This window comes from Lutjanus erythropterus, chromosome 13 (genome assembly GCF_056507025.1).
Source record: "Lutjanus erythropterus isolate fLutEry1 chromosome 13, fLutEry1.hap2, whole genome shotgun sequence".
NCBI lineage: Eukaryota > Metazoa > Chordata > Actinopteri > Lutjaniformes > Lutjanidae > Lutjanus > Lutjanus erythropterus.
Genome location: NC_139329.1, coordinates 1,878,028 through 1,890,298, shown reverse-complemented (window position 1 = coordinate 1,890,298; position 12,271 = coordinate 1,878,028). Strand labels below are relative to the sequence as shown.

The following is a 12,271-nucleotide window of genomic DNA, read 5'->3' as shown; positions in this document are numbered from 1 at the left end:
AGAAATGCTTCACCAGATACAATCTATAGATCAATTTAAAAGACACTTCTTTGACCTTATTTGTTTACTAGATACTTTTGTGATAAGGACTCCTTGTTTTCTCATCATTTTGCTGTGCTCAGGATGCTTTGCCAGCCCAAAGCCTCATTATTTGACATCCTGGGATGAGACTCAACAATCAACTATCTTTTTAGCGCATTTACAAACACCTCAGACAAATCCTGATGATTTTTACCTTTAACCTTTAAGTCTCCACAGATGGAGAAAAACATTATATATTATATGACATAAAATACTCCTGCTGCTGGGGATGTTTCTAATCATTTCATTCATGCATGTAAAAGTAAGTTATTTTACTGTCTACAATGTTTGTTCCATTTAGTGTAGCTGAGCCTCTCAGTGAGCCCACATACACAACAGCACCACCCTGACTTTGTTTGACCTGAATGAAAGGGAACCTTGATTAGTATCACTGGTAGCACCTGTGTTTACACGACTATTTCATATCAATATAGCTGCTGTGAAAAAGGTCTGTATGTACTGTAACAGGATAGACCTGTATTATCACCTTCACACCGGCTGGGAGTGGTTTTGGTTTTCACTATGAGCCAGTGGCTGTGATTCAGGTTCAAGTGTGTGTGTGTGTGTGTGTGTGTGTGTCTGCCACCTCTCTGTGGTCTCCTCACGCCACATGCAGCAAACACCGGTGCCTCTCATTCTTGTACTAGGGTTGGCTCCAGGGTCCACGGTCCTCAGGCAGGGTTGGGCTTCCTGAAGCCTTATGAAGGTCCATAGTGACAGCTCAGAGAGAACTGTTACCAAGAGACATTTTTTTTAATGAAATGATAAAGAAAACTTTTAAATTTCCCCCTATGTCTCTCTTTGTCTGTGCATTACTTGTCTCCAAACACGTAGCTATCCTTACATTATCCATCAGTCCTTCTATATTCATTCTTCTCAACTTCTATCTACCAAAGAAATAGGAGAAAATAATATATTATAGCAAAACCAATGGTCTGGATAGTTCTAAGGTAAGTGTAAAGTGCAATTTGGGTAAACCAACCCTTTAAGATTATACAGTGCCTTGCAAAAGTATTCACCCCCCTTGGCTTTTTACATATTTTGTTACATTACAACCTGTAAATGAAATGTTTTTTAATCAGAATTTTATGTAATGGATCTGCACAAAATAGTCTAAGTTGGTGAAGTGAAATGAGAAAAAAATATATGTATTATTAATTTTTTTAATGAAAAACTGAAAATTGGCATGTGCATATTCACCCCCCTTGCTATTAAGCCCCCTTAAAAGTTCTTGTGCAACAAATTACCTTCAGAAGTCACATAATTAGTGAAATAAAGTCCACCTGTATGCAATCTAAGTGTCACATGATCTGTCAGTATATATACACCTGTTCTGAAAGGTCCCAGAGGCTACAACACCACTAAGCAAGAGACACCATTTTAAAAAAAAACACCATGAAGACCAAGGAGCTCTCAAAACAAGTCAGGGACAAAGTTGTTGAGAAGTACAAGTCAGGATGGGGTTATAAAAAAATATCAAAATATTTGATGATCCCCCGGAGCACCATCAAATCCATCATCATCAAATGAAAAGAACATGGTACCACAACAAACCTGCCAAGAGAGGGCTGGCCACCAAAGGTCACGGACCAGGCAAGGAGGGCATTAGCCAGAGAGGCAACACAGAGACCAAAGGTAACCCTAAAAGAGCTGCAGAGTTCCACAGCAGAGACTGGAGTATCTGTCCATAGGACCACAAAAAGCCGTACACGCCACAGAGCTGGGCTTTATGGAAGAGTGGCCAGAAAAAAGCCATTACTTAAAGATAAAAATAAGAAAGAATATTCTGAGTTTGCCAAAAGGCATGTGGGAGACTCCCCAAATGTCTGGAGGAAGGTGCTCTGGTCAGATGACACTAAAATTGAACTTTTGGGCCACCAAGGAAAACGCTATGTCTGGCACAATCCCAACACATCTTATCACCCCAAGAACAGCATCCCCACAGTGACACATGGTGGTGGCAGCATCATGCTGTGGGAATGTTTTTCAGCAGCGGGGACTGGGAGACTGGTCAGAATTGAGGGAAAGATGGATGGTGCTAAATACAGGGATATTCTTGAGCAAAACCAGTTTCAGTCTGTCAGTGATTTGAGACAGGGACGGAGGTTCACCTTCCAGCAGGACAATGACCTTAAGCATGCCGCTAAAGCAACACTCGAGTGGTTTAAGGGGAAACATTTAAATGTGTTGGAATGGCCGAGTCAAAGCCCAGACCTTTGTCCAGTTGAAAATCTGTGGTCAGACTTGAAGATTGCTGTTCACCAGTGGAATCCATCCAACTTGAAGGAGATGGAGCAGTTTTGCTGGGATGGGCAAAAATCCATGTGGCTAGATGTGGCAAGCTCACAGAGACTACTCCAAAGTGACTTGCAGCTATAATTGCCGCAAAAGGTGGCTCTACAAAGTACTGACTTCAGGGGGGTGGATAGTTATGCACATTGAAATTTTCCGTTATTTTGTCCTATTTATTGTTTGCTTCTCAATAAAAAAAATATATATATATCACATCTTCAAAGTTGTAGGCATGTTCTGTAAATGAAATGATGCAAACCCTCAAACAATCCATTTTAATTCTAGGTTGTGAGGCAACAAAACACGAAAAATGCCAAGGGGGGTGAATACTTTTGCAAGGCACTGTACATTTTAGTGCATCTTCATCACGATGCAGTAATAGTTGATTATAGCACAATCAACTCCTCTTTGATGCTTTCAAGATTCCAAATCCTGTTGAACATTACAGAGACAGTCAGTGTCCACCAGCTAGTTTTTTTCTGGAGCTATCATCCACATAGTTAGCCCAGAAATGAAGGTTCAGTCATTATCATTCAGATTTTCAGTCCACAAAACACTGCTGGAGTTTCACAGGAAAACAGTGTTGCAGAATCTCTGTGGAAGGGAATGGTGACCAGTTTTCAACTGTAAAAAACAACAGAATAAAAACATAAAATGCCTCCATAAGTGTAATATGGTCTAATCCAAGTGTCCTAAAGCCCCAGATTGACTCGAAAACAACAACAACAAAAAACTTTATTTACACCATGTTTTCAGCCTGAATCTTCACTGTAAATCCTTACCTTGGAGCCACGTGTATATGTACACTGTCTAAACTGAGTGTGTGTGGTGTGATGGTGTACAAACGGCATGTTGAGGCTTTAGGAGGCTCAGATTACACCAGACGAGCAGTATGGAGGCATTTTCTGTTTTTATTCTGTGGTTTTTTACCTTCTGAAAACTGGTCACCATTCACTTCCATTGTTTGAGAGATTCTGCAACACTGTTTCCCTGTGAAAATCAAGCAGTGTTTTGTGGACAAAAAAAAAACAAAAACCTGACTGTCAATCAGCATGAGGGTGAGTAGATAATGACTGAATTTTCATTTGTGGGTGAACTATTAATCTTTTTTTTTTTAACCCAACCCTATTTTTTACTGATTGACATCCCTTGAAAACTTTCCCCACAGACAGTGCAGCTGTATGGAGTATCTGTGTGCACAATGCTGCTCTGTCTTGTGTTTTGCACACTGAAAAGCTGAGTGTTTTCCTCCCTCAGAGGTGTCACATGTGAAGGTGAAGTTTCAGTCTGGTTTAAAGTTTCCTCACAGCATGGCTGTGACTCTGTGTACTCTCAGGTGCTTCCTCATGCCTGCTTTACATTGAAACCTTCTTCCACAGACTGTGCAGCTGAACGGTTGCTCTCGTGTATCAGTGATCACATGTTCCTGCCAACGTTGCTTCCGGCCAAATGTTTTACTGCACATGGAGCAGATAAACGGTCTCTCTCCTGTATGCACTCTACTGTGTCTCTGCAGAGATCCCTTTTTGGCTGACTCTTTTGCTGCACTCTGAACACCTGTGCGTTCTCTTGCCAGCTTTTCAACTATATTTTTCAATTATTATATGGATTATGTTATGTTTCTTAAAAGATGAAACAGGCTGAGGTTCAACTGTATGTTGAGCTGAGCTGCTGGCTGCTGGCTGGTCTGTCTCTGATGAAGCTGGGAGGACTGAGCTGTCTCTTCATCTTCTTCACACGGACAGGTCCATGAAGCTGCTCTCCCTCCTGACTGCTCCACAGTTCTCCCTGCTCCTCTTTAATGTGTGGGGGCTCTGGGTCCACACTGAGGCTCCACTCCTGCTCCTCATAGGAAACCACATGTTTAATCACCAACAGCTAAACAACATCTAAATTGAAAAGGAAAAAAATAAGATACCTGAAGTTTTTTACTTATATTAAGAGCTTAGATATTAGTTTTGAGCCTCATATTAGAAACATAACCACAACTGCAATTTATCATCTTATCAGACCCTAATGGACAGTGGTGCAAAGAGTACTGAAAATAGTATTCAGTATTCATCTCAAAAACTACTCAGAGTATTAGTTACTCTGTTAATGTCACAGTCACCTCTCCAAACTAGGGTTGCAAATTTTGTGTTTTCCTCAACTATTAGTTGAAAACCCTGTCAATTTATTTATCATTAATCATTTATAAGATACCAAACACATTTTTCCTTATTTTTATTTTTTTCTGTTTTTTCTTTGTCATTTTTCATTTTTTTTCTTATTTTAAGTCCATGTTCAATTTTCCTGATTCAACAAATGGCTCTACTACATAAAACAATGTCAAATAAAGTGCAGTTACTGCCAGGACTATTGATTAAATTTGTGGAATTCTTAATGGCAATTAATCGATTAATGATTAACCATTAACGTCCTTAATTCCAAACATGCTGCTGCAGCATTTTGTCTTGATTTTCATTTGTATCTCATTGTTTTCATTGGCCCATTTGTGATCAGATCACCTGATTGGCTGCTAAAATGCAGATGAAAGGTTTGGATGTTAATTCAAATTCTACTCAGTACTTAACTATGTTGTTAATTGTGACTAAGTAGATTGCATCTTGTAATGCATATTTAATTATGAATAAAAGTAGACTTGAAAATCTACCCAAAGTACAAAAAAACAAACAAACAAAAAACTTAATAACAATAATTTGAGTATTTTTTAATTAGTTACTTCCACCCTGAGAAAAATATTGCTCAAGTGCAAAAAAACTTGGCAGCGCATGAGAACTAGAGAGACAGCACACAATACACCAATTCTGAAGTGTCTGCATTGGCTTCCTGTGTGCTTCAGAATTGATTTTAAGATACTTTTTTTGGTTAACGGTCCTTAACTGTCTTAGTCCTACCTATTTATCACATTTGCTTTTATCCTATGAATTCTCAGGTCATCAAATAGTGGTCTTTTAATTATCTCCAAAGTTAGAACAACAACCCACAGTGAGACGCCCTTTTATGATTATGGTATATTTTATGGTCCACTTCAGTTTACAGTACAGTTCTGTTGCAATGTGTCTGTAATTACCCTCTAATTAGGTCTGATTAAGGTCTAATGAGGGTCAGTTTACTGTAGTTTTGTTGGGAAATAACACAAACACACTTTTGTCCTCAATTACCCTCCTAATAATGTCCAACAAGGGTCTTAACAATAATTAAGAAATATATAATGTTTTCCATAGCCTGTTGGGGTCTGTCTACAAGGTCAGATGGAGATGTGGCTTTATGGTCTTCACTGGTAGTTTATGTGAGAAGAGCATAAAGGAAGCATGTATCATGTATTATGCTCTGTATTACTAACTTCAAACTTAATGGGACTCCAGAGAATGACCCATCCAGACCATGAGGGACATGTTAAGTAGTGACAATCTGATCTGATGGTATTTAGTGGCCAATTACTAATTTGATAAAAAAAAAAAAAAAAAAAAAAAAAAAGAAGAAGAAGAAGAAGAAGAAGAAGAAGAAGAAGAAGCTAGGGCTCGTTAGCTCTTACTAGGGTCTTGTTAGGGTAAAGTTGTGTTTACTTTGTCTAATACAAAGTACAGCTTTGTAGCTTTTATTACAGTAAAGTTGTGTTTGCTTAGTGTCTAATAAAAATAATTATTTCTATTTTTTGTCTAATTTGATACAAAGTATATCTTGTTATGTATTATTAGGGTAACATGTTTGTTTAGTATCTAATCAAACATGTTATTTCTATTTTTTGTCTAATATACATTACGAATTATATTACTACATTACTTTTGCACTTGTTGGTGGTCTCCAAAGTTGAACTACTGATCCATTGAACTTTCTTTCTGAACACTCAAGAGTTACTTGAAATACTAACTATAATATTACTTTTTTGGAAATAGTAATTCCATGTTTGTGTGTAACTGAGTGTAGAGGAGCAATATGGGGTAGTGGTTGTGGAAACATAGGAAATAAGAAGAAAAGAAACAAAAAAGGAAAAGAAGAGAAAATGAAAAGGAACAAGCAAAGAAGGAAAAATCACATCATACAGTATCAAAATATTATTCATAGAAGATTGGACAGGTTGTGTCAAGAAAATGAAATAATTTTTTCAAAGTTACTGATGCAGATGTGTGTGGCAGATGTGCAGCTGAAGCATAAACTTGTGTTGCTGTGACCTGACAGCAGAGACCGGAAACACGTGTGTATGTGGAGTTAGTGGGCGGTGCCTCGGGATGAGAGACGGACACACAATAGTGCTGCTCGCTGCCGGTTGTTACTGTGTGAAAATGTCCACGATTCAAACCCTGAGAGCTTTCGTTAACCAGCGGCTGACCGCGGCTGTAGAGGACATCCTCGGCCTGCTGGAAACGACCATCTCAAACTATGAAGAGGTGATAGACCGCCAGCGGAGGCTGCTGGAGGACACTGTGAGGACTGAGGGACACACAGACACTGCAGGTCCGTCACGGTTCGTCCTTATTCTCTGCTTTCATTTCAGTGACTTACTGTTAAACCCGGTCACTCTGCTGCACGGTCCGAGCTGCAGAACAGCTGACTGAAGAGCAGGAGAGAGCGTCCCGCAGCTGCGTCCAATTAAACCACCACCGGAAGTTTACAAAAGCAGACCTTCACAATAAAATTGCAATGCAATACATGCAAGAGATTGGCCCACCATTCAGAGACAGGACTCAACTATGTTGTTAAGTAATATCATTAAAGGAATATCTCATCTTATTATTATTAATAATAATATTGCAAATACTAGTACTACAGCTACTAATACTACTAGTACTACTACCATTGCTACTACTAATGTTGTTGTTGTTGTTTTATTATTTTTATTTTTTTTTTTTGCATTTTAGAATAAAGTCAGACTTTCAGTATTAGTGCCAAGCATAAGAAAAAATCAAACAGGGTGAATTTCTTTTTTTTCTTTTTGCATTTAGACAAAAACATCAAAATGTTGAGATTTAAAAAAAAACAAATTACAAGACAAAGGACAGAACTTTGACAGGACAGTATAGAAAAAACAGAAGAGTAAATATAGGACAGGACAGTCATCTGGTGTTGAACTGGTTTTGAGTGTGTGTGTGTGTGTGTGTGTGTGTGTGTGTGTGTGTGTTTGTGTGTGTGTGTGTGTGTGTATCTGGGTGTGTGCATGTGCAGATGGGGAATAAGAGTATGAGGTTATATGGGGAAGATAGAAAGTGGGTGGGAGAAATAAGGTAAGTGTGGGGGGTCAAAAATTAATGAATAAAGCTGTTGTTGTTGTTGTTAAAATGTAACCAAACATAAAACTTGTCAGAGAGAACAGTTGGACCCCAGTAAAGCATATAGGTAAAGCATGTATAGATTGACGTTGTCAGAGCAAATAAAATTGCTTATTATTCCTTAGTACCTCAGCATCTCAACTGTGAATGTTTTCTGGTTTTCTTTGTCTTCTGTGATGGTAAAAAGAATATCTTTTGGAAAAAAAATCAATGAATTTCAATACAAACAAAAAAACAGGTGATGTTTGGGACGGATTAGATGAAGCAATAAAAGGAAATAAGTTTGTCTCTCTCTCTCTTGTGAAAAAAACACTGATCTGTTCCAAAAATTTAAAAAGCCTTTATTGGTCCATGGCTAGACAAAGCAAAAAAAAAAAACTCAGAATCAACACTCAACACGACCATATACATACACTATGCAAGTTGTGTTTTCTGACTCTAAAAAGCTTTGTTTTTTTTTTTCAGCTTTGTGGATTAAAAGTTGCAGTATTTGCCTCTTAGATGTAGTGTAGAAGCATAAATTTGGATAAAATGGAACTCAAGTAAAGTACAAAATAAGTACAGTACTTGATGTAAATGTACTTAGTTACTGTTTACCACTTATTACAACTCTGAACTAATGCAAGATGGAAATTAATGGATTAACATTGAATTTTAATTAAATAAATACTGAATTTGATGACTAATTACCAGGCTGCAGACCCAAAGCTCAGTGTTTTTGTTTTTCTACATTTTATATATTCTAAAATGCCTTACAATGTTAATGTCAATATTCACATAAGATTTTAAACAAAATATTCTGTTCAATATATATATATATATATATATATATTTTGTATGGAATTCTGTTCTATATAAATCTACTTATTCTTTGACTGCCAGATGGAGCAAACTGGTTTAAAGGAGGGAGGACTGTAGTCGGGGCACTAGGGTGTCAGGTGTGACTGTGTGGCAAATGGCTTACATGGCCCTCTGGTTACTTAGGGGGGCCCATGGAGGCCAGGATGGGCTCTGAGTTCTCATACATCATTTTCTTCCCCCAGGATGACAAAGTCATATTCTATAGCATTCAATCTCTGTATGTACTCTCTGTTCATGTTTTACGAGGGGTGTCAGGCCAAACAATGATGGCAATCATATCACATCCATTCAGAATTAGTAGTGTTCAGTTATTTTAAAAAATATAAAATTATATTGACTGACACACAAAGTTCAGGTATTGAGTCAGTATCAGGAAGAAAAAAAGTATCTGAACATCTCCAAATATTACATATTTTGTCCACCAGAGAACATTCATTTGAAAAAAACAACAGAAATTCTTCACTCAGGGACATCTTTGAGGAGATGATGGCGGACTGTCTGCAGATACAGCCACAGTGCAGCATCCTGGGACATAAGAATGAAAAGCATGTTTGCCACTGAGCAAAATTAAAAATTGTTTATGTTAATATCTGTTTGTGTGTTTTTCAGTTTTGCCTCCAGCTGTCCAAAAATTGATAGTCCAAAAAGAAGACCAGCGAGAGTGGAGGACTGCTCTGGACCGGGAGGACCCAGAGACCCCACACATTAAAGAGGAACAGGAGGAGCCGTGGAGCAGCCAGGAGGGAGAGAAATTCACTGCTGTGTCTGTGAAGAGTGAGGATGAAGAAGAGACCACTCAGTCCTCACAACTTCATCAGAGACAAAGTGAGGAAAACAGAGAGGCGGAGCCTGCAGCCAGCAGCTCAGCTCAAAACATGGACAAAAAGACTGACAGCATTCATCAGCTGCAGTCTTTATACTGCTGTGAATCAGAGACTGAGGACAGTAATGATGATTGGAAGGAGACACGAGAGCAGGAGTCAGGTTCAGACACACTTAAACATGAGAACAATGTGAATCATAATAAGTCCCACTGCCGTGAGAGGCCGTTTAGCTGCACAGTTTGTGATAAAAGATTTGGCTGCAAAGGAAATCTGCATGCCCACATGAGGAGCCACACAGGGGAGAAGCCTTTCACCTGCACAGTGTGTAACAAAAGCTTCAGTGCAAAGGTCAATCTGAAGACTCATATGAGAAGTCACACCGGGGAGAAACCATTCAGCTGCTCAATGTGTAGCAAAAGTTTTAGTCAGAAGAAGACTTTAGTTATACACCTGAGAAGTCACACAGGGGAGAGACCGTTCAGCTGCTCCTTCTGCGGAAAACGTTTTAGTGAAAAGGGAACTTTGAAGAGACACATTAGAGTTCATACGGGAGAGAAACCATACAGTTGCAGTGTCTGTGGACGGAATTTTAGTTTACTGTCACATGTCAAAAGCCATAAGTGTGCTGGTATGAGCAGCAACAAGTGAATCTGCCTGGTTTGCTGTAGAAATGCACTGAATTATTGGCCAAATATCATTGTTGGTTGATAGTTGCAGCCTCTTGGTGCCAGCATCCATCCTGGATGAGCAGAAGAAAATGGATGGATGGATGGTTGATAGTTTCTTTATAGAGTGCAGTGTTTAATTTGTAAATCAGGAGATCTGAGAGCACAAAGAGGGTGCTGTTCCAGCAAGTTCAGGGTTGGGGGACCAGAAAGCCAGAAAATGCATCAACTCTCCACAGTGCCTGGAGCACATTGGGCAATGCAACTGTTATCACAAACAAGGAATTATTGTTTCACATTTATTGATCAAAGCATCCCCAGTAATCACTCAAAATCAACAGGAGGAGGTGCGTAGACATGGCTGTTTATGGTTTGCCGCTCTCTTTCCGTGACTGCCCCTTCAATTTGCCTTTTTCAAAAATTGAAAGGGAACTGGGACCAAAGGTTCCATTTGCAGTCACTAAAACTGAATGTGTTCTGTCTGTTTACAAATCTCATCTGTTTCAGTTTAATACTATGGACAATGCTGCACCTGCACAAACACCCCCAAGTTCAGCCTTGGTGCTGTGGAGTGCACTGAGTGACACTCCGCCACTTTTTTTTTTTCTCCAATGAGGAAATAGACAGTTCACTGTTCATATAATCTGTTTTGTAAAAGTCATCTCTAAAGCTAAAACCCAGAGCAGTTTTTGTTGTGAGAGGCATCTGTAAGGCAACTCACAGATGCAGCAGAGAGGCAGACAGTAAGACAGACAGACAATTGCGTAATATTCTCAAGTTCAGTATGATGAAACTACTCATAAAGTCAGTCGAACATTTGATAATGTGGTTGGCTATAGCTGACAAAATTATATTAACTTGCCACAGGTCTGTGTTCGTGTGAGAGTGGTTAAATTACTTGAAACAAGTGTGTCTGGATGCAGCCGCATGTTCTAGGTGCGCTCTGTTAAATAAACAAATAGCACTACACTTCTGAAATTAGTCAAAGTCATTTCACACCACTAGGTTCACTGTGGGGCTTAGTCATCTGGTGCAATCCAAGTCTCCTTAAAGTACAGCTGTGCTTTTATGCATTTTGGGGGGGGTTGTTGTTTATGTTTGAAAACTGCAAAACAGCATGTTGAGGCTTTAGGAGACTTTGATTACACCAGACGAGCAGTATGGAGGCATTTCTCATTTTGTTTTTCTTCTGTTGTTTTTACCTTCTAAAAACTGGTCACCATTCACTTCCATTGTTTGGGAGACTGCAACTGTTTTCCTGTGAAACTCCAGCAGTGTTTTGTGGACTAACAAAATAAAACCGACCCTCAGTTGGCATGAGGGTGAGTAGAGAATGACTGAATTTTCATTTTTTGGGTGAACTATCCCTTTAAGAAGGCTTACGTTAGTCGAGCAAATTGTTCACTCAACTTTTGCCACAATGCAATGAAACATCAAGCAACAGTATGCTGGCACTCTAATATTTGCATGTGCACATTCCTGGTAGATTCAATTAAAAAAAATGCTATAACTCAACTGTTTACCTGCTGTTTGCACACCATCACACCACACACAGTGTGCATGTATACATGAACGTGGCTCCAAGTTAAGGATCTACAGTGAAGATTCAGGCTAGTCAACTTAGTCAACTTGGCATGTTGGTCTTCACGAGACTTGGATTACACCAGACGAGCAGTATGGAGGCATGTTATGTTTTTATTCTGTTGTTGTTTTTACGTTTGAAAACTGGTCACCATTCACTTCCATTGTTTGGGAGATTCTGTATGAGGGTGAGTAGATAATGACTGAATTTTAATTTTTTGGTGAACTATCCCTTTAACTGCAGACTCTGTGCAGCTGCCAGTTTAGACACGAAGAGCCAGTCTGTTCTCTTTCGGATCAAACCATTTATCTTCACCACTGAAGGTACTGAATTACCACATAAATGTAATGTTGTAAGCTGAAAATCATTGAAATAATATTTAAAACTTTGTGGTGGTTATGTAAATACTAAGTCATCTATAAAACAAAAGAAATAAGTAAGAACAAACAGACCAAAGTAATATTATATTGCCGTGCAATATGAATTGACAAGATACTTCTTTGACAGCCTGTCGTTCTATTACATTCCTCTCGTCTGACAATGTCTAAAGCCAAAGATTTTACAGCTGTTCAGATCAGCCACACTTGGATGCGGGGTAAAAAGCCTGCTGTCATAGCAAGGGGGGAGGCGTGATGATAAAGTGTGGATAACAGTGTATTTATTTGGAAACTCACTGTGCCAAATAAAGTAAAAAAA

At 38.9% G+C, this 12,271-nt stretch overlaps 1 protein-coding gene across 1 annotated transcript; it reads left to right on the top strand.

The window, feature by feature from the left end:
• Window positions 1-6,594: 6,594 nt before the first annotated feature.
• Window positions 6,595-10,119, top strand: LOC146315983 (uncharacterized). Its single transcript, XM_084734470.1, has 2 exons — window positions 6,595-6,831; window positions 9,114-10,119. The coding sequence occupies exons 1-2, from the start codon at window positions 6,606-6,608 to the stop codon at window positions 9,974-9,976; spliced, it is 1,089 nt and encodes a 362-aa protein (XP_084590596.1). The 5' UTR covers window positions 6,595-6,605; the 3' UTR covers window positions 9,977-10,119.
• Window positions 10,120-12,271: the final 2,152 nt, after the last annotated feature.

Bases quoted from the DNA above. Each gene is read 5' to 3' on its own strand.
- LOC146315983 (XM_084734470.1), top strand. From the start codon at position 6,606: ATGAGAGACGGACACACAATAGTGCTGCTCGCTGCCGGTTGTTACTGT. The intron at 6,832-9,113 runs GTCCGTCACGGT...TGTGTTTTTCAG, and splicing joins GGGACACACAGACACTGCAG to TTTTGCCTCCAGCTGTCCAA.